Source organism: Mesoplodon densirostris, chromosome 3 (genome assembly GCF_025265405.1).
Source record: "Mesoplodon densirostris isolate mMesDen1 chromosome 3, mMesDen1 primary haplotype, whole genome shotgun sequence".
Taxonomy (NCBI): Eukaryota; Metazoa; Chordata; class Mammalia; order Artiodactyla; family Ziphiidae; genus Mesoplodon; species Mesoplodon densirostris.
The window spans coordinates 53,145,698-53,169,066 of record NC_082663.1 but is presented as its reverse complement, the minus strand read 5'-3'; the positions used below and the strand labels follow the sequence as shown (position 1 = coordinate 53,169,066).

Here is a 23,369-nt window from a genome sequence, read left to right as displayed (position 1 = left end):
TCAAAATATTGTGGGTAAGGGTCTCACTTCACTGAGAAGAAGTACAGATTATAAGGAAGGGCTCAGATGTGCAGGGGAGAAAGCTGGAGGACTTCAGTCAGCCACCGCGTTGAATAGGTGGCTCTAGAACAGAGCACTCCAATTAACTTGGAAAAGAGGTAAGTAATAGACTTCATGACATAGGAAGAAGGATCTTTTCCTCAGTATGAAGAGCAGACTGGTCCAACTAAAGCACAGTCAAATTCATTATGTTTAACTGATGGACAAGCAAATGTCCAGAGATTTTCTGTACAGTGAACCTTTACCTGTGATCATGTATCCTTAGCTAGCACACTCTAAGAATACAGTTGGCCCTCTATATCTCTGGGTTCCACATCCATGGATTCAACCAACCAAAAATTGAAAATGTTTGGGAGAAAAGTTCCAGGAAGTTCCAAAAAGTAAAACTTGAATTTGCCATACACTGGCACCTATTTACATAGCATTTACATTGTATTAGGTATTGTAAGGAATCTAAAGATGATCTGACGTATACAGGAGGGTATGTGTAGGTTGTATGCAAATACTCTGTCATTTTATACAAGGGACTTGAGCATCCACGGATTCTGGTGGCCTCCAAGGTCCCGAAACCAGTCCCCTGCGGATACTGAGGGACAACCGTACACATCTAAATCAAACCTTAGCTTGCTTCACAAAGACAACTTCTGATGGTCTATTAGTAACATAAGAATTCTTTTCAGAAGACTACACCTAGCAAGTAAGAAACCAAGGATTCCACATTCCAAAAATTAGCAGAATCTTATCACAACTGAATATGGCCAAGAATAGGGAGGAATCACAGAATAAGCCTACACACAATAAAAGAAGAAAATATGCTGCCAAGAAAGGCAAACTTTGGATTTAGCTCTTAAAGACCGTAGGGAAAAAGATAAAAGTTCTTCTATTTAAAAACTTAAGGAATTTTCATATATGTAAGACTGCCTAGAATTTAGTATGTGTGTATGTTGTTTACCCAAACACACATTTACTTGGAGAAAGACTTTCCTCAAATTTTTCTCTATCTTTAGACTCTCATTATTCATTAGTATTTGTTTTATTTACAGTGCACTCCCAAATGTGGTCCAGGATTCAAGCATCGGATTGTTCTGTGCAAGAGCAGTGACCTTTCTAAAACATTCCCAGCAGCACAATGTTCCGAGGAGAGCAAACCCCCTGTCCGCATCCGCTGCAGTTTGGGCCGCTGTCCTCCTCCTCGCTGGGTGACAGGAGACTGGGGCCAGGTAGGGCAGTTGGACTGTGGGCTCCTGCTGAAGCAGCACCTTGAGACACTTGAGGTTCCTGATTGGGTCATTGTAGGGGCTCAAGAGATGAGTAACAATACATAGAGGTCCAGGTATGAGATGTGAGTGTGAGACAGTGCATAGGCAGCAGCAGTCACACATAGACACACTGAGCCATGTTTCTCCCACACCTACACACTTCCCACTTTCACCTACTCCTTGGATTCTAACATTTTAACTTAAAATTAAAGAGAAATAGTCTAATGGCCAGAGATTTGAACAAGCTACCAAAACTTGGATTCTAGTGTCAACTCCCTCAACTAGTTCAAGACCAGATCAGTTAACACCATTGTCTTAACTTTCCCACTTGCAAAATGACTTCTCTTAACCTCACAGAAAAGATGTGGAGGTTTTAATTAGCTTGATAATATGATTGACAGTCTTTGAAATGTTATGAATACTTATTCTTCAATGGATTTAGCTGATGGAGACTATGAATTTGGGAAACGGGTATATAGGGCTTTTAGTATGTATTTTTATATTGATTGGACTCATTTCTATTTTATGTTCCAATTCCTATTTTTACTTTCTTCTTTCTCAGTTTTAAATTGTGTTATCTTGCTGAAGGTCACCTTAAATCCTTTAAAAGCAAATTGATATATTTGGATAGAAGGAAAATTAAGTATTGTTCTTTAGAATGTCAAAAAGGAAATTTATTAGGTTATGTTAAAAAATAATGATCCAGAAAGAAAATTTCTAGTGAATCAATGCCCTTTTACTGTGGCTTTATAATTAACCTTGAGCTGGTCATTTTCTAATATCTGAGACCCAAATAAATCATAGTGGCATATAACTACACCAGCATGATTTTGTTTGTGCTCTGGGCCTGCCATTACTTATTAATAATGGCATTTCATAGAAGTAGTTACCAAAATTATGGCCAAAATTCAATATTGCTAGAGTGTAGCAGTATCTACAGACTCTTTGGGGAGTGGGCAAAGATTTTCAGTCTCTATTAAGGCAAATAAATATAGTTGCTCTGTGCTCAGCCCTGTGGGGAAACAAAAGAAGTATGATCATAAAATCATTAACATTTGCATTGTCTAACAAATAATTAATAATTTGCTTTTGTATAACAGTATTTAGTTTGATTTACAAAGTGCTCAAGTGGAATGTACATCATAAGCTTAAGTAAACATTGAATGCAATAAGTGTTTCTCTGTAGAAGTGTGGCAGTTTCACAATTTATAATTGATACTATGCTATTAAAGAATCAGTACAGGGCTTCCCTGGTGGCGCAGTGGTTGAGAGTCCGCCTGCCGATGCAGGGGACACGGGTTCGTGCCCCGGTCTGGGAAGATCCCACATGCCGTGGAGCGGCTGGGCCCGTGAGCCATGGCTGCTGAGCCTGCGCGTCCGGAGCCTGTGCTCTGCAACGGGAGAGGCCACAACAGTGAGAGGCCCGCGTACCACAAAAATAAAATAAAATAAAATAAAAAAAAAAGAATCAGTACAGACATGCTCTTATGATTTTTATTTAAACCGGCTAGGAATTTCCTTTCTTATATATTCTTTGTTGCAATTCACTGTTATATACAGGGCATTTGAAAGTTTTTGCGTCTTGATAATTTCACCAAATTTACAGTTATCAGTTTGAGATTGTTCTTTTAAACGTTGTCAAGTCCTTTTCTTCTCCTCTATATTTTCAATTCAGTTTCCTAAAATTGAAATTAACCAGTGAAAATACATTTTCAAAGATGCTTTACTACATGTTTATGGTGCATTTATTTTTCATTCTGTATTTAGAAACTTAAAAGTATCTGTAAATATCCTTGCAAGTCCTGTAAGTGCTTTGAGAGTTTTTGCAAATAAATCCAACAGGGCCTCGGTTTGTTTACCTTGTAAACATCACCATCACCTGTGTTTGCACAATTAGCTCCTCATCCCTTTGATCCCAAATCTCACAGGCTTTCTGGCATTCTGGGCGGCAGGCCCAAAGAATGGACCACAGCTTTATTCTTCAGCCTGGACAGCTGATCAGTCCCAGCTGAAACTAAGCCCCTCAGAGAGTAACTTCAATTCTAAAGTAACCGAATCCCCGAGTAGATGAAAAAGGAGAGGGAGACATGCTAATTGGCTAACACCAGACCTCTTCTCAGATTTGTCTCAGATTTGTGTGACTGAAAATACCTCACAAAACTCAAGGTACTTATTTATGCTCTTTTTTTTTTTCAAACTAGTCCCGTCACCAGGCCCCACAGCAGTCACTGCTGTTATACTGAACTAAAATTTTGATCAGATTAAGAGCACTCCAATAGACCATCAGGTTGTTTTCCCACAAATCTATAATATATAAATAGGCAGCAATAGTGATGTCCCAGCCCTAGAACCTCTGATTATTCTACTTCATCACAAATATTTTCTCATTATACTCCTGTTTAAGTTCACAAGCACTGCTTGGAACTGTTGAAATAATAGACCAAGAAATCTCCATCTGTTGTCTTCTGGAAACTAAGTTGCTTCCATTGTCTAGGGTAATAACATGATCCTTGAGTTTCCAAACCAGTTCTGTAATAGAATGACCTAATCATATACCTCTCCAAGGTGAACTACATATGGGCTTTAAAAGCTAGTATCTATGGTATTTGAAATGACATAGTATCTTTTTTACCTCCTGAAAACTGTTGAGATCAGTATTTTGTTTCTCCCTGTCTTTTGGTTTAGTGTTCTGCTCAGTGTGGACTTGGACAGCAAATGCGGACTGTGCAATGTCTTTCCTACACTGGACAGGCATCGAGTGACTGTCCAGAAACTGTTCGACCTCCATCAATGCAGCAGTGCGAAAGCAAATGTGACAGTACCCCCATTTCCAGTACTGAAGGTAAGTTTCCCAGTACCTCCAGTATAGAAGGTAAGGAGCCTCTGGTCTCTAGTGGTTCACCTATACTGATTCCCAGAGTTCAAAGAGCCCCATAAAACCACTGTTGTAGTGTGTCTGCATAGAGCATTTGTGAAAGCTACATATATACTGGATATGTAATCAGGAAACCTAAGTTTTCTTCCAGACTCTTCCATTAACTGTATGACCTTATTAAGTCAACTTTTCTGGAGCTAAGTTTACTTACCTATGCAGTGAGGGAGTGGGGTGGATAATCTCTAAGGTTCTGTCCAACCTAGCATTCTATGTTTGACTTGTGCTAGAAAGATAGAGATGATTTCTAATGAACCAAGCTTAAAACTGAAAACGTCTATTTCTTTTTGGCTACAACGATGGACCTCTGCTATTGTAAAGATTAAAATTCATGCTTGTGATACATATAATGAAAGCATATGTTTGAAACTACTTATGTTACAAATGCTAATTTTCTCCTTGAAGAAAAATAGAAGAATGTTATTATATAGCTGTTTATATAGGAGGACAAAAGTCTTCAGACTCTGAAATTTCTCTTCGTTCTATATGGGGAAATCCCTTTATTAACAGCAGATGCCCATCCAAATCCTGAATTTTCTTATATCTTATTTAAATAAAGATACTTTGTTTATTCAGTTAAGCATTCATTGAAATTTCCTGAATGCTACTATGTGCAAGGCATAATAACAGAAACTATGGGGAGTATAGAGACAAAAATGGCATAGTCAGGAAGTTCAGACTGCCTTCTCACATGAAAATGGAAGCATGATCAAATATACAAACATCTGAAGCCATGAATTTTAATTATGTAAGAAACCCAGCCATCGGACTCTGCTTAAAAAACAAATAAAACAAAAATAAAGAGCTATGCTGACTATAATTTGTGACTACTTTTCAAATGAAAATGATATGGTCATTATTCTATTAAAAATAAATTATTTCTTTTGATCAGATCTATCCATTTGAGGGATTTTTTTAATCCTATTTTTCAATGTTTCCATAAGGAATTTCATTTTAGGAAGAGCAATCATCTTCCATGACAAGATGCAGAAAACTTGCATCTTTGCAAGTGGCCTGGGTCTTATATCTGAGCCTCAACACAGTATACTTACTGTGTAACTTACTCTTTCAAAGAAGTAAAACCTTACCCTATATTAATTCAAAATCAGAATTTTAATTTGCAAAATCTCTGGCTCTAGTGCCATTTCCTTTTTTTCCCCTTTGGTAAGGGATGTTCTGGAAATCTAGCTTTCCTTCTCTTGAGAAGGGCTCAAAATCTATGACAAACAGAAGTACTTTTCGTAGCAAAACTATTTTCTTTAAATGATCTAAATTTTAAAAATCTCTTTTCTCTGAGATCTGTAGCAAACAAGTCTTTATGTATTGTAAATTATTGGTATTCAGTCATGTGGGTTTGGAAGTCTGTTTTTCAGAGTTGGAAGATAAAAGGTTAAGGTGGAAGAGAGGATATAACTATCATATTAAACTATGTTGGGTATTATGTTAGGCTCTTTATATTTATTATCCATTTTATGTATCTCATATACATAAATATCTGTGTATATTATATAATCGTGATAACAACCTTTCAAGAGTTGGTATTACTGATGAGGAAACTAAGGCACAGAGAGAGATAGTGATTTACCCACATTACAAGAGTAGGAAGTAGTAGAGTCAGGATTTGAACCTAGATTTGGAAGAGCCCTAGGGCATGTCATTTTCAACTACGTTTATATGCTATTTGTAATTCACTCTTTAAAATCAGGAATTTTAAGCTGTGACAGTGAGAGAGTGGCATGGACATACATACACTACCAAACGTAAAATAGATAGCTAGTGGGAAGCAGCCGCATAGCACAGGGAGATCAGCTAGGTGGTTTGTGACTACCTAGAGGGGTGAGATAGGGAGGGTGGGAGGGAGGGAGACGCAAGAGGGAAGAGATATGGGAACATATGTACATGTATAACTGATTCACTTTGTTATAAAGCAGAAACTAACACACCATTGTAAAGCAATTATACTCCAATAAAAATGTTAAAAAAAATCAGGAATTTTAACATGAAAACAGAGCTTGTGATTATGAAGTACAGACACTTGTGGCATGATTTTCAAAAGATTAAGTCTTGGGGCTTCCCTGGTGGCACAGTGGTTAAGAATCTGCCTGCCAGTGCAGGGGACACGGGTTCAAGCCCTGATCCGGGAAGATCCCACATGCCATGGAGCAACTATGCCCGTGCGCCACAACTACCGATCCTGCACTCTAGAGCCCGTGAGCCACAACTACTTAGCTCGCGTGCCACAACTACTGAAGCCCACACGCCTGGAGCCCATGCTCCACAACAAGAGAAGCCACCACAACAAGAAGCCCGTGCACCGCAACGAAGAGTAGCCCCCGCTTGCCACAACTAGAGAAAGCCTGCATGCAGCAACAAAGACCCAAAGCAGCCAAAAATAAAATAAAATAAAATAATTAAATTAAAAAGAAAAAGATTGAGTCTTAATCATTGTTGAAAGACTGGCTTCTTTTTAAATTATTTGTTTATTTATTTATTTATTTTTGGCTGCGTTGGGTCTTTGTTGCTGAGCACGGGCTTTCTCTAGTTGTGGCTAGTGGGGGCTACTCTTCGTTGCAGTGCATGGGCTTCTCGTTGTGTTGGCTTCTCTTGTTGCGGAGCATGGGCTCTAGGCGCACAGGCTTTAGTAGTTCCGGCACACAGGCCCTCGAGTGTGCAGGCTTCAGTAGTTGCAGGGCGTGGGCTCAGTAGTTGTGGCACGTGGGCTCTAGGGCGTGCAGGTTTCAGTAGTTGTGGTGCTCAGGCTTAGTCGCTGTGGCACGTGGGCTCAGTAGTTGCGGCTCATGGGCTCTAGAGTGCATGCTCAGTAGTTGTGGCACACGGGCTTAGTTGCTCCACAGAATGTGGGATCCTCCCAGACCAGGAATCGAACCCGTGTTCCCTGCATTGGCAGGTGGATTCTTAACCACTGCGCCACTAGGGAAGTCCCAGAACTGGCTTTTTGACATGCCCAGAATAATATATGTTGAAGTTATGTTCATAACTTCATTTTAGGCCATTTTAATAATTTCTCCAAACACTTCTCTATAGTGGATAATTATCATACATAAGCTTTGCAGCTGAAACTGTAGTGCTGTTTTTATAGTGGGCAGAATATCATTTGCAACTGCACTTATTTCTGCCTTAAAGAAATTCTCTTAAAATGGATAGGTGTTAATCTGATATTTCTTGGATTATTTGGATAAATACCTCATAGTCATTTCTGTCTGGCCAAATCACCTTTTATTAATATTAATCTGAAGTAAGCAGTTAGGACAATATTTTTATCCTCAGTAAAGGAGGAAACTTTTAGGAAAGTATTAATCCTGCAAGTATGACTAATCTTAGAATTGTTATTCCCTAAAGCTGTTGACTCATTTAAGACACGATCACTCTCTTTTATAAAATAAGAATTAAAGTAGAAACAGTATATCTGTTGTAACTTGTTTTGTGTTCTCTTTAGCTTCCCAGTAGTATATATTGAATATATTTAAATACCTGAAACCATCTGTTCATTTCATCAGAAGCTACTTATTGAATGCTTGCTGCGGCCAGCCTCTGCCATTTATTATGGAAAATTCAAAACACTTATAAGTTCGTAGTCTTATGGGAAAGATACTTATTTTTTTTAAATGCAGGGTAGAATGTGTTATATGGAGTGGTTTACACAAGTGCTAAGAGTGCTCATATGAATGACTGATGACTTTAACATTTTGGATCAAGGCAAGCTTCATAGACTAAGTGGTCCATGAGCCAGTTGTAATCTGTAGTTGGAAAAACCCAGTGTGTACCCTGAGAAAAAGAATGAAACAGTTGATTGAAGTTATAACTTGTCATCCATAGAGATATGAAATGGGCAGATAGCGTGGATTTTAAAAGAGAAGAGGCTCTTGCATGAAAATAATGTGAGAGTGACCTGATAGAGCTTCTGGAAATCAGATCAGGGAGAGAGGAAGTGCCTCTTACAAAGGGGAACTTGGGAGGAAAGTCCAATTGTGGGGGAAGGAGTAGGTTCTGCTTAATGCAGGACGTAGAAGAGGACCCCTTTTTTTCTACCAGAATCAGGTTCCCTTGACTCTTGGAAAGGAGGCTATTGAGTAACTAGTTAATCTCTGCTCCAAGCAAGACAGGGTAGGACTAACAGAGCTCTCTTGGGATCTAAAATACAGTCTTTCAGTGGGGTCTTTATGGGTAACATGGGCCACTGATAGAATCTTGGGTATTGTTTCAACTACTGAAGTTTAGGAGATGGTTCCTCTCCTGATATCTTATTATTAAAATAATAAAAAGTTTCAAACATACAGCAAAATTGAGAGAATTTTACAGTGGACATCCGCCATCTAGATTTTACCGTTAACATTTTACTGAACTTGATTTATCACATAGATATCTGTCTGTCCGTTCGTCAAGGTGATGGTGTTTAAAAAATGTTCTCTCCAGTCATCCAACCATAAAGTCATTTAATTAGCAAACCTACCTACCATGTGCCAGCCACTGAGACTAGGAAAGTTTCCTGTCCTCAAAGGAAGCACAGTTTAGGAGGGGTGGCAACATGCAAACAAATAATTTTCACAATATGGGCAGTACTGTAATAGGGGTAGAAAGAAACTACCATGAGTACACAGAGGAAGGGGTTATTCAGCAGAAGCATCATGGAGAAGGAAAGCTTGAGCAGGGCACTGGAAGGTGTGAAACAGTTGGCCAAGAAGATGTTGAAATGCTGGGCATTGCAGGCAGAAGGTGATTGTGTGCAGTCACGGGGCTGTGGAGTCAAACATAGTTCAGTATGGTTGCAGAGGGTGGCAGATGAACAGGTAGTAGAGATGAGGCTACAAAGAAAGAGACAGGGACTTGGTTTGGAGGGTCCTGTATGCAGTGGAAGGAAGTTAGGACTCTATCCACCAGTTCTGGGAACAAGTGAAGGAAATTGGGGAGTGACATACTTAGGCTGGCCGGTTATAAAGGGGCAGAGGGAAGATAGCCTTATGTGGGAGAAGAGTTAAAAAGTTGTTCTAAGAGTCCAGGCTAGAGCTGATGAAGGCTTGAACTCAGGCAGATATAACAAGGATCAAAAAGAGGGTAATGGGGCTTCCCTGGTGGCGCAGTGGTTGAGAGTCCACCTGCCGATGCAGGGGACACGGGTTCATGCCCCAGTCTGGGAAGATCCTACATGCCGCGGAGTGGCTGGGCCCGTGAGCCATGGCCGCTGAGCCTGAGCGTCCGGAGCCTGTGCTCCGCAACGGGAGAGGCCACAACAGTGAGAGGCCCACATACCGCAAAAAAAAAAAAAAAAAAAAAAAAAAAAAAAAAAAGAGGGTAATGAATTGGAAAAAATGAATAAAATGGAAAGGAGAATAAAAAGATCCTGATGAACAATTGGACATAGGGATGAGAATATGATGTGAAAATGTTCAGTATGACTCCCAAGTTTCAGATTTAGGGAACTGGATACTATTAATCATGGTGAGGAATTTAGGCATCTATATGGAAATTAAGCACATTAGTCCCCGAAAGCCATAATAAAATAGTGGAATTTGAATAACATTTTAAAAAATAAAAATAAACAATAGAGAGAGATTGAATAAATGGAAGGTTAAGGCAACAAAGGATAGTAAGAGAAAGAAAATCAGAAGTGGAGAATCAAGAAATTAAAAGTAAATATTGAGAGGGAACTAGGAGGAGGAAGAAGGAAGATATAATTTGCCATGTTTAACATCTACTTTAGCTTTTCATTCCTGAAAGCCTTCGGCTAAGAGTGAAGGCATTATAGGCTTGATCTTAACAGACTGCCACTGATGAGGGTAACACTACATTGCTGCTAAGAGTGAATTGTAGACACACTGGGTATCATTGCATTTGAAATACTACTCAGTAATTTTTTAAAGTACATCTGGCAGCTGAGACTAACGTACTCAAGCTCACATGAATTTCTATCCCAAATGCCATTTTATTCATCTTTATTCAGTTTCAGGTTCCCTTGTAGTTTGGTGAGTCTTTTCAGCTTCTCAATAGCACAAGGCACTCTGTCGTCTAGTATTTATTGCTGCCAAATAATGATTCATGGTGTGGAAAGATGAGCAGGAAAGGTGTGGTTAGTATACATTGGTTTACCAGACCAGGTTGTCTAACGGTGGCTTTGGCGGGTCTCAGTCTCCCTCAAGTACATGATTTTGAGAGAGCCTAAGCAGCTCCAGAAACCTCCTGAGATCCATGGAACAAAACAGCTACTGAATATGGGTTTTAAGGTGGCTTCTGATGTATTAAAATCAGTGAAAGGAATGAATGGTGAAGGTCATTTGAACTTTGATTTCAAGGAGGTGAGGAAGACCAGACATTTTTGTTGCCAGTTTTTAAAATGGTCATAATCTACCTTAGCATTCAGGGTTACGTTCCCAGCTGTCTGGTTTGGAGGGAACCCTGGATTTGTATTGGGATCAAAGCACCTCAAGTTGACTGTGGGTGGCATCCAGAGAATAAGACTGGGTAAGAAGAAACCAAGAAAGCAAAGAGAGAAAGAAATGGCTTAGTCCATGGTAGGATGGAATCAGAAAAAAGTTCCATAGTTGATATCACCTTGCTTCAAGGGTAAAAAGTCAGTGGACTGTTCCCACTGCAATGAATACTGTCAGGTTCCCAAGCAAAACATGTTATTTCATCCTTTTCCAGTTTGAATATGTAAAATATCAAGGACTCAGGTACAGTTTCATCAGGAAAAGTATGCTGAGTTCACATCCCCTGCCCCCAATTCCTGCACCACACATGCACATGCACAGCCTTTGCCACCATTTCACTTCTCACTAGGCTCTGCGTCTCCATGGGCAGTTGGACAGAGGTACAGCTGGTTGTACTTTTGTAATCCAAAGGATAGACCCTTAGATGAGAGTCATAACTCTGCTTACTGTGCTCTCCATCTGAATTTCAGAAAGAACTTACAGGCACAGAGAACATGCATTCTCCAAAGAAAGATGCTGAATGGTCCAACTTGGTCATGGAAGGCTATGTCCCTGTGTATCCCAACTCCTCCATTGATATGATTTAGGCAGGCTTGGCAACATTTTCTGAAATGGATGCAGTTTATTTACAGAAATAAATACAGTTGCTCTTATACTCCATGGATTAAGTCAAGCCATCAAAGTCACAATGAATCCCAATCCAATTGCATTCTAAATTCATAAGCCTACGTTCAGTGTGAGTATTTTGAAATCATGTCTTTTAGGTCAGAGTTTTGAAATATTAATGTAAAGCACCTGGGGAAAAACTCACTGGCACTTCACTTATAAGTAGACTCATGTGTTGCCTATGAAACAGGTTGTCTAATTTTATCATTCTACTCTACCAGAACCCAGATTACCAGTGAGACCCACTCCAGCATACCTGGAAAGTTGCTTAAGATTCTAATCATGGGTCTAGTTCACATCGTATGGCCTACGAGCTGACTCTCAGCCCTTGATACATCCCTAAGTCTCTCTGAGAAAATTTAGGAATAGTCCATAAATTGTCATTCCCACCAGAAATCTCTAGCCTTGGATAAAGTGAAACTTTATTTTCAGGCAGGGAGGTGAGAGGAGATGTAAAAAAAGGAGAGACTAGTTAGGTCCACAAAATATTTCCTAGAAACCACACAGTAAGGACCTCTCACCCTTCTGATAGACTCTGAAGAAAAAAGGTAGAAAGAGTGTCTTGTCATTCTCCTCCCTAGAGAGAACTTAACTGGTACATGAAGTTAGTAGAAGAGAAAATCGGGCTCCTTCATCTTAAAACCTTTGACCCTGCTGGCTCAGATTCTGCTACTTAAAAAGCAGTAGATACAAGTGTATCTGTGTGAAGAAAACATGATAGTAAAGATCGAACCTTCAAAATAGATCAATTACAAAGTGATTATATTATTACAAAAAATTCTACCTAAACTAAAGGATTCCTTTCAATAGCTCTCCTAGTATAATTGTTTATGTGCAGATTATGTATTACTTGGGTATAGAGAAACCAATTTTTAGATATTTTAGATATCAGCTAGAAATCAATACCAACTGAGGATCATTCAGAAATTCAATCAAAACATGTCTGTTATTGTTTTGATTTCAATGGGAAAATGTGATTTAATTTATGCACAACTTTTCCAGAATGGTTTTATCACAAATGTAACCTGTATTGTGTATTGGCTGAAGGGTAGGAATGAAAAGGCTATTTAATATTTTAAATGGGCTTTGGGGATGAGGCAGACAGACTAATCAATGGTAAGTTTTATAATTAAGGCCTCACAACTACGTACATCAGCAAAATGTCAGTGAGTCAGTCCAAGGGCTTATCAGGTCAGTCCTCTCTAGCTAACTAAAACAGTGACACATGGGCTGAATGCACCAATATAATTTAAAGCTTGTACTGATATTTTTAAGATTACACTCAGCTTTCTGTAATGATGGGGCTTTAAAACTTCTTGGTGTGTTAAAATTACCTTTCACTCATGTAATTTTACAAAATCTAGGGAGAAAGGGATAGTTGAAGAAATGTATTCAGGCTCTTCTGAATGCCCATGGCCTAGAACCCCCCTTTCAAAACAAACTTACCCCTTCTCTAAGGTGGCAGAGCAAACCTCCTGGTGAGGGTGTCCCCAGAGATTGAAGTACCAGGGGTATCGGCCAAGACTAAGAAGTATTGACAGGCAGAAACCTTTCTGCATTAAGATGCCAAGAATGCTGCCAAAATAGAGTGGTTTTGGAGTCAGACAAACCTGAGTTCTAGTCCCACTTCTTAGACCAGCTAGCTGTGTGACCCATAGTGAGTTTCGTACATAACCTTTTTGAGCTTCAGTTTTGCCATCTGTGTAAAGCTGACATGTTATATACTTAAAATGATTAAATATATATATATATATATATATATATATATATGTATATATGTAAAACTGCCTAAGGCAATGCCTGGCACATAGGAAGCACTTGATAAATTATTTTTAATGTTATCATTACTAGATTAATCTCTCATGGAGTTAAAAGACTGGAAGAATGTAAGACCAGTCATTGGTGAGTAGGTTTTCATCACTCTGAAGACTGACTCTTCCAGTCTAGGCAGTCCCTAGACAGCAAAACCAAGAAGTAGGAATGGGACCTTCCTCAGGGCCCCTCCTTCATGGGAGCCCCCTACACTCCATCAAGGCTGTGTCCTTCTATAGCCCAAGAGTCACCATTTAATATCTCATCAAGGCCCATTATCTTCTTGGCAGTCCTCAACCCTGGATCTTCCTTCAGATCTCTCCCTACCTCATCATAATTTACCTGCTCTCTGTTAAAATCTTTTCATTAATTTGCTTATGTGTGCCCACGAAGAGGCTATATATATTTTGACAGGGATCCTGGAGAGATAATACAGGATGGTTGTTCTCAGATGTGTTGTTGTTAACAGTAACAAGAGCTGATAAACTGAGTGCTCACTCTGTGCCAGGGCCACACACATGCTGTAGGTGTTACCTCATACAAGCCTCACAACATCCTATGGGCTTCATTTCACAGATGAGGAAACTGAGATTTAGAGAGGTGAAGTCACTTTGGCCAAGGACAAACAAATGCTGGGAGGAGGTAGTGCCAGAATTCACCCCCAGATCTGCCACCCCTCACCACTGGTGCTCTCAGGTCCTGGGACACACATAAGCAGTCCCTACCTCCCTAAGCTTGATCCTGCTCCTAGGGCCCAAATGAATTCCTGCTTTCATTCAAGTTACTTGGAATCAAGTTAGCTGAGAACAAACTTAAAAGACGTATTGGGAAGTTCAGAGGGGGACACCCTGGCAGCTGGCCTCCAGCTGGCCCCTAGACTGGACACTGCTCCTGGCTGAAGGGCTGTGCTGGGGCCTCTGCATGCAAAAGAGGCTTCTCATTTCCAGCACCTACCTAAGGAGCTGAATCCCTGAGTATTTAATAGCCTGAATGGGTGGATGGAGGGGGTGGTTGGAGGAAGAAATAATTTATGAATATTTTATTTTATTCATTATTTATTATCTACTATTTAGTCAGATTCTAAAGGCTAAATCCAAAAGAAAAATCTGTGAATTTTCTTGTATTTTGCTGATCTCAGAATTTTCCTGGTTCAGAAACTCTTCCAAAAATGGAGTAATGAATCTCGCAATAAAGTTGTACCTCAGGAAATATTCTTCTTTGTTTTGTCTTCAAACTGACTTGTGTCTATAGGACAGCATTTTCTCAGTAGTAATCTAAATACTGCATCCTTGTTGAGAAATTCAGAGCACAACTTACCCTCATCAGGTAGTAATAATAACTAATAGTGATAATGATCATAGTAATTCAGTATATTACACTTATTGAGAGCCAATGACCATTCTATGCACTGAGCTAGGTGGTATCATAGGATACACATGCTACATGCGGGAGTGGGAACACTCATCTTCCCTATTCACAGATAAGGATGCTTAACCTCTTCAGCACAGAGAAGTTAAGCAATTTGTTCAGAGTCATAAAGTTAGTAAATGGTAAAGCTGGGTTTAAACCCAGCAGTCTGGCTTCTAATTTTATTTCCTTGTACTATTAAAACAAGCAGTCGTCCTCTATCCATTTATCAACTAAAGCATTTTTATATTTTAGCAAAATAGACCAAAGCCAAAGTTTATTTGGTACTTTAAGCAGTCCCACCAAGCCCTGTTAACAGAGCATGACAGTGGTAGTCTCCGCTGGAGGGCTGCCCCATTAGGACGGTGATTTGAAATTAAAGGTGAGTGATATGTGTCAGCTGTCCTCATCCTTTATGCTTAGCTTTTCTCGTCATTTTAATAAATGCATTATCTGGACAATATATTCCTCTAGGTAGCACTGATACAACTTTTTTTTCCCCGCAAAAATATTCTTAGTCTAAACTTTTTTTGGTTACTTTTCACTGGTCATGACAGAGAGGGGAAAAAAATAACAGGTGATTTCCAAATTAAAATATATGGGGACTTCCCTGGTGGCACAGTGGTTAAGAATCTGCCTGCCAGTGCAGCAGACATGGGTTTGAACCCTGATCCAGGAAGATCCCACATGCCACGGAGCAACTAAACCCAGGCACCACAACTACTGAGCTTGAGCTCTAGAGCCCGTGAGCCACAACTACTGAGCCTGTGTGCCACAACTACTGAAGCCCATGTACCTAGAGCCCGTGCTCCACAACAAGAGAAGCCACTGCAATGAGAAGCCCGTGCACCGCAATGAAAGAGTAGCCCCTGCTCACTGCAACTAGAGAAAGCCCGTGTGCAGCAACAAAGACCCAATACAGCCAAAAAGATTTTTTAATTAATTAATTAATTAATTTTAAAATAAAATAAAATATATGGAAAAAATAAAATAAAATATATGGAGACATTTTCACCTCAAATTCAAGCTTGATTCACCAAATATCATCCAGTTTCTTTTTTTTAGTACAAAGTTTAAAGAAATTTTTAATGTCTCTCCTACCTTCTTTCAGCCAAAACTTAAATTTATTGAAAATCTTAGTGTAGAAAGTTTCTATTCAAATTTCTGTTACTCTCTTTGTAAATCAAATCTCAAGTAAGGGAGTTCGATGGTGGCAGAACTTATGCTTTCAGAGGAGTAAGGGTTACAGTTTAAAATTTTCAGTCTTTCACCAAAAGAGCCTTGAAAGTGAGATCAATAAAATTGTTTCCTTAGTTTTTAATAATAAGAACTGGAAACTTTCCCATTTCTTTACATTTAATTTTCCATGTTTACCATATGGCTCATGTACCATGTACATGATCTCTTAGAACTTTAGTGGATTTCTGAAGCCAGGAAAAATAAACAAGGAAGCAACAACAACACTGTTCCACTGAACATTTCCCAGTGTTCTGCCTGATTCTAATTACCTTAAACAGTTTACCCAGGATGCTTCAGTATAACCACCTGGAAAAATGAGGGTGGAACTTTGATTCTGGGAGGCAAACATAATTACTAGATTTACAAAGTATTTTAAAACCCCCAGATAAAATTGAAGAGAGGACTGGAGAGGAATATCACTATTAGCAGTAGTGAGGTAGTATGGGGTGGTGGGGGTTTCTGAGAATCAAAGGTCAGTGTCTCTTTTTCTGCACTGGCCCCTCAGCCTCATCTTGTGCAACCAGCCTCAACGGGAGGTGGAGAAAGAATCATTTATTCACCTTCTGGCTGCAAGAACTGCAGACTTCAACTGTGGCAATTCTAGCACTGAGGAGAAAACACACATAGGAAAAAAGAAGGCCATGTCTCACTTCCAAATTAAAAAAAGACATTTCTACATGTTTCCATAACCCACAGACTGCTGCCATTTGAGGCCAACCCCTCAAAGTTTTCCTCTTTGTCTAGTGTAGTTGCTGAATCTAGGCCACTGTCAGCAATCCTTTTCATTCACCGAGGCCCATCCCCACACCCCACAGATGCAGAGATTCTCCTGGGACATGTGTACTTTGGTATCAAACAATGCAACTCATGTTTGATTTTGGATAACCTTGCACTGCTGAATAAAATAACCCTTGAGAAAGAAGCAATAAAAGCGCTGTAAGAAAAATGACTCATGTTTCCAAGCTGTCTAAAGTGATCACTTATCCCAACAAATGGTAATTCTTTCAAGACACAGTGGGCATACACCATACTTATAAAAGTCCGGGAGAAAAGCCTTGCAATCATTTTTTTTTAATTTGTGTTAAAATGTATCAAAAGACTATTTCTGGTAGGGTGTACCAGACAGGGTATGCTTGAAAACAAAAACAAAAACCACATGGATGTGAAAGCCAAGGTGCACTGGCCCAAGGAGGCGGGATGGGGCAGGGGTGGGGGTGGGGGTGGTCCTTGCTGAACATCCAGGCTCATTGTTTATGTACTTGTTTATGTGCCTCTAATTGTTTTCCCTTTTCTGCCCTCATTCATTAGAGTGCAAAGATGTGAACAAAGTGGCTTATTGCCCACTGGTGCTGAAGTTCAAGTTCTGCAGTAGAGCATACTTCAGACAGATGTGTTGTAAGACCTGCCAAGGACACTGACCCATGGAAAGCCAGAGAGAGCGCCTTGTCATTTCATCGTGGAAATGCATCCATCACAGAGAGCCACCCAGAGGAAGAGGATTGATGTCCTTGCAAATGCATTACCCTGTGGAAAACGTAACCACTGGTCAGCCCTAGCTGACAGGATTTCAATATTATTTTAACTTCTGTGAAGTGGGATTTTTTGATCCAAAGTGCTGGACACGGTATTAGGAGGGAATGCCAGATTGGAGAGATCCAAACAACACAGGGAGACTTGTTTACTGTGGAACGTTTGTGTTCTTTCGAGTAAATCCAATAGCCTGTTTACCTCCTTGGACCATTAAGATAATTTTTATTATGGACTTAGCAATGACACTGAATCCATTTGTATTTAAAACTGTTTAAAATGTAGCTGTTTTGACTTGGTCAACTATGGAAGTAAAGAAGATTCAGAAATCTTAAGTCATAGCTTAAAAATATTTACTATACTTTATCACTACAACAGCACCATGATTTAAATTCTAAAACGGGCTTTGAACTGTAATTTAAGGAGCAATTATAAATCAAAAGTAATGAAAGTTTGTATTATTTTTCTTCATTCCACTTAATTTCCTTAGGAATAATCCCCCTGTTCTGAACACTGCTGTGAGCCATATATAAACTATATTAAACTGAACAACAATGAAGAACTTAGTTTAAAGCAGCGCATCAGTTACTGCAGCTGTGCAAGTCTATAAATTCACTGCTAAAAGACTGTGGCTAACTTGCCATTGTGCAAGTGAAGCTGAGATTTCCATTAAAACTTTAAGAGAAAAACATTTCAATTTCATGCAGAAGCCAGACCTGGGGTATGGTAGAGACTGAAGTGCCAGGCCTTTTGCTGCCGTCACACAGGATGCCTCAGTTCTTATCTGAGTCACCCCAACTCACTTGTGTTTACATCCTCTCCAGCCACAGAACGGCTTCTGCCCTATTGGATTGTTGCATATGCATGTTGAGCTTGCTGAGATGATACCATGCAAAAGACAGACTGGCTCAATGACAACCAGGCAGACCCTTTTGCTGACAATTATGATGGGTTCCAGATGTCCCTTCTTTGATATGGCAGAAGGGCATTTATTTATATGAGAACAAGTGTGTGTGTGTGCGAGCGCTTTTGAGTGTGTGGGTAGATGAGTGTGCTTGCACATAGATGTGCTATTTCTGTGAGTTTTAAAGTAGGCAAGGGATAATAACCAAAGAAGAAAAACTCATGAAGACTAGAGATCATAAAGCATCATTTTAATAGTCACTCAACCAAGTATTTTGTATTCTTTATGGATACTTTGAATGGCAATTAAATGTGAAACCCAACTTCTTGGGCAAGTCAAATTCTAGAAGCAAGTCCACCTAAATCAAACTGACTAAGCTCACATTTTCCCAGTCCACATCACACTCATCAAGAGATTTGACAGTGAGATTTTTAAAAAGAGAAAAAGAAAAAGAGGGTACTTGCGTATATGAATATTTTGTACTTGAACACTTGCAGCAGGATCTTGATGAATGTGTTTTGTGTCCTACACATGAGTGCACCTTGCGACACCAACACCTCAAACTCAAACCAAACGGCTACTTTGTAAAGCTACTACTTGCAGTTAAAGAGTATGTTTGACTTAAATCCATCACTGTGCTCTGAAACAACATGTCAGGTGTATCACATACACCATAACCTAAAGTGGTCGATTAGGTTTTTTCAGAAAGGGAGACTCACAGACTTCAAAACCAAACGTCAGGTTTGCTGTGGACAGTCAGCATGGGACGTTCGTTGCTCTGTGTGCTCAGTCGCCCTCATCTGAGTCTCCTCGCCTGCTTTCTCTCTCAGCACCACAGCTCATGTCCCTGAGTTTCCAGAGAGAGCGATTGACAGTAGACAAGAGTGGCCAGGACCCCAATCTCTGCTGCCTTGGAAGACAGCCCAAGTGCCACCTCAGCCATCCGTGAAGGGCAGGCAGCCACAAGCAGCACGACCCCAGCACTGACTTCCTTTGGCCCCTTGCAAAGAGCACTTAACTTGGTGCTAATGTGCCCTGGTGAAATAAAATAAGCGAACAAAAGATGGTTGGTTTCTCTGGCATTTTAGGCATAGGTTTGCTATCGGGATATGCTTTTCTCCAACGTAAATATCAGCTTATGTTTTTATTTCAAACAGATTCCTTACATTACTGACTAAAGGCTACTTTTCCCCTCACCCGGGAACTAACATGGTGAGGGCCATACCCCTGAGCCCCGTGCAGCACCCCAACTGGTGCTAGAAGAGGAGGGCAGACGTGTCCCTCTGGGGTGTGCAACAGCACCAAGGCCAGGGGGCAGAGAACTCCCGGGGACAGCATCAGATTACCTTTCTAGAAGGAACCAAGCACAGGATGTGTAACAGGACTAAACTTTCAATTGGCCTTGAATTTAAACGTGAGTGAGGAAAAGTCATATTCCACAGCACTTCACAGTACTGCTGCTACTCTGTCGTCAACCACGTGGCTACATGATGCTCTATTCCTAAGTGATAACAATAGGATTGTCGGCAGATGCTGAGCCACCATGGCTGGCCCTCCAAAATATATATAGGCTACTTAGGGAACCCCAAGGAAACTGGTACCCCGTGGCTGAGAGCAGTATCCGCCACTGGCATAAGACCCACCAAAAAAGGCAAGGTAAGCGTACCCAACTGACTCCTTAAAGAGTCCATTTCATTAAGAATTTTATTATTTGAGTGAATGTCACATAGGTATCCTTAATAATACAGAATGAAATTACCTTTGTATTATTGCGATTAGTTGTTGCTTATATTTTATACTCAGTATTAATGTGGTACACTGTTACTTTTTTTTTTGCTTTTGTAAATTATATTCTAATTTATTGCCATGTTTCCTAACACGTGTCCTACATTCAATCTCCTGCTTGTAATGAAAATGAAAAAGTCATTGTAACACTTGATGGAGTGAAATTCCACACCAGGCACAGATTTTTTTTTTTTAACATAGATAATTTAGTAAAAATAAAATTCAGCTTGTAAGAATGATTCAGATGGAAGTTGTCTATTCCCTGAAAAGCTGGTGTTAAACTCACAATGGGAGGACTCTTTATCCCTTGCAATACCACACTACATTATCCAAATTTTCCAGGTGGTGTACAGGATTGCGATAACTTGCATTCTTTGCTTTGGCCACGCCGAGTGGCACACGCAATCTTAGTTCCCCGACCAGGGATCGGACCCGAGCCCCTTGTAGTGGAAGCGCAGAGTCTCAACCACTGGACGGCCAGGGAAGTCCCACTTGTTGCATTCTTATTACCCTCCTCAGAGATTGCATCTACTTGTATTTCAGTAACATCTAAATGCAAGGCCTCGGTTATTTCTGGTGGGGCTATCTATATCTCCAGATGCCACCAGCCAGCTATTCTAAGGCCAGAAAGGAAGTCCAGATTGGCCACTGCCACATACCTTCAGTCACAGGGCCCACAATTCTTTTGCCCCCTGCTTCTTTTGCCTTCCATGTAAATTCTTTAGCATAGGGACGCAAGATATTTCACTGTGGAAAGGGTGCTGAACAAAGAATTCATGCTTGAAGGGTTTTTCTACTCAGACTCAACTGGGAACAAAGAACATGATGAGCATACTTTTCTGCCTCCAGGCTTTTCCTCTTAGGCTGAGCTGCTTTGCTGAACTGGGGGTTACTATCATATGCAAAGGCAACTCAGCAGTTAATCTGAAGGTTTCCCTCCTGCATGCTTAGCTATTTGAGTACTTTCATAATGACAACTTCATCAATTACATAAGAAGATGTACAATGTCCAAACATGGTTGTGTTTTAATCCACTTACCCCCATATCCCTCCCCAAAGATTCAGTTGTATACATTAGAAGAAATCAAGTGAGGTGATTAGAAAGTCCTGGGGGGTACTTCCCCAAGGTCATCTTAGGAACCAAAAGTGGTGAAGTATTATGAATTCTTAGTTAACAGGAAGACCCTGGCACCGACTATTTTAACCTCCCACTGCATTTGCAAAGGGTAGTTCTGCCTAGGGGTCAGGGAGGGGGGGAATACCGAGAAACAAGGCTTACCTGAGCTTAGATTCCTCAGATTCAAGTCTATCTTTTCATCTACAGTTGTTTTCAAGCTTTTGGTTTAATGTTTCTCTCCCTGTGGGATATCTACAGGGCACTATCCTGCTTAGGGCTCTGACCCCAGGGACAGTCTGCCTTCCATTAAAAGATTTTGCCACCTCTTGAGGCCAGGTGACATTTTTTCAAGTAAATTAGGAAGAAAGTTGGCTATTGATCTTGGTTACAAAAATATGTGAATTTGTGTGGCAAGGGTAAGATTCATTACTTTTAAAAGAAGAGAGGAGAAATGTAATTCAGGCAGGAAAAAGTCAAAGGCCAGGAGGACTGGAAAATTCTAAATTGGTGGTCACAGAAAAAAGATCACTGTCTGAATAAAAAAAGGGACAGATTAACTATTTTTGCAATTCTGTCTCATGCATATCATCAGAATGTGTGGAATAAACTAACATGTTTTTAAAAAGAGCAGCTCTTCACAATGGTTTTGTGCCTTAAACTTCAAAACCTCAGGCTGGAACTTAAAAGGAAAGTGGTCTGTTCTCCCGTCTCTTTCTCAGAGGGTTATTTCTAGCATTGTTTGTCCCTCATTTCATCCACAGATGATATCTGAGGCCAGAAATGGAATAGTGGTTTGAGGGCTGGAGGAAACCAAGTTTATGCCATATTGTCTCTTGGTCACTGGCTTTCCTTAGCCCACTGAAAGCCTTGAGCTTCTTGGATCTTGGTTTGGATACCTTCCCTTACAGAGAGGTTTCACATAAGAAGAGGCAAGTTATCACACCAGCTCCAGGCCCCCTAACTGTCAAGAGTGCTTCTTCAGGTCAATGGCTCAAGAGTTGGTGGCATCCACCAGCCCAAGGAGGATATAATTCTTGGAGGGCCTGGTCTGTGCCCCCAGCAAAGGCAGTTGTGGATAGCAGGCTACCATATGGGCCCACAGAACAGTAATTATGAGATGAGGCCCCTGAAATCCCAGGCAAAGGTGGCCAGAGGAAGTGCCAGTCTAGGGCCAGTCCAGGCCAGGTGTGGCCTCTGTGTCTGGAGAGCGGCATCAGCTGCGGTCATTCATTCATAGCAGTATTTGCTGAGGCCCTACTGTGCCCAGGTTCTGTGCTAGGCACTTAGCATATGCTCTCTCATGGAATATTCTCTCAACAAAGCTATTGAGGACAATACTGTCAATCCCCATTTACAGATGCCAATACTGAGGCTCAGAGAGGTTAAGTTGCTAATAGTCGCAGATCAGTGAGGAAGAGTCACCTCTTTGACACACAGAAGGGAGCTGCCTGGTCTGCCTCTAGGACAAGGAAGCTGGGAGGATGCTCCTCTACCAGAGAGAAACTGACTCACCAGGCCAGAGGAAATGGGGTCCTCCTTCCTGGGAAGCAGTGGGCCTGAGGCCTTAGGAGGGGCCTCAGGGGACAGGGAAGGGTGAACTTTGGGCTCCTGTCTGGTAGGTGGTGGTTGGTGTTCACTATGAAAATTCCTATGTCTGGTGACAAAATTACAGTTGGAGACCAAAAGTGGTTTCTTTTTTTTTTTTTTTTAAACAATATATATTTTTAAAATGTATTTATTTTATTTATTTATTTTTGGCTGCGTTGGGTCCTCGCCGCTGCACATGGGCCCTCTCCAGCTGTGGCGAGCTGGGGATACTCTCTTCCTTGCGGAGCACGGGCTCCAGGCGTGCTGGCCCCAGCAGCCGCGGCAGGCGGGCTCAGTAGCTGTGGCACATGGGCCCAGCCGCTTTGCAGCCTGCGGGATCCTCCCAGACCTGGGCCCGAACCCGCGTCCCCCACATTGGCAGGCGGACTCCCAACCACTGCGCCACCAGGGAAACCCCCAAAAGTGGTTTCTGAGCATGTGGTTAGAGTTTGTGGGAAGAGGAGGAGAAGGAAGGTCAAAGACATTGGAGGATGAACGGTGTCTGCAATGGCAGCAGCCAAACAACATGAAGGCTCTCACCTCCCCTGAAATGTCCTGTTTTGAATCACAGAGCCTGTCCCTGCCTGACAGCCCCCCACACCACACAGATGGCCTTGCTGACCTGCCT

The 23,369-nt window shown here is 40.8% G+C and overlaps 1 protein-coding gene across 8 annotated transcripts in view; it reads left to right on the top strand.

The window, feature by feature from the left end:
- Window positions 1–20,225, top strand: part of ADAMTS6 (ADAM metallopeptidase with thrombospondin type 1 motif 6) — a 292,238-nt gene extending 272,013 nt beyond the window's left edge. For 7 of the 8 annotated variants that reach the window (XM_060092943.1, XM_060092946.1, XM_060092944.1 and 4 more), the window contains 3 exons: window positions 1,104–1,280; window positions 4,005–4,161; window positions 17,130–20,225. In XM_060092943.1, the coding sequence (XP_059948926.1) occupies window positions 1,104–1,280; window positions 4,005–4,161; window positions 17,130–17,239 (444 nt within the window). In that variant the 3' untranslated portion in view covers window positions 17,240–20,225. Of the gene's footprint in view, window positions 1–1,103; window positions 1,281–4,004; window positions 4,162–17,129 lie in introns of those variants that run through there. The other variant, XR_009531448.1, reaches the window with a different exon arrangement.
- The last annotated feature ends 3,144 nt before the right edge of the window (window positions 20,226–23,369 follow it).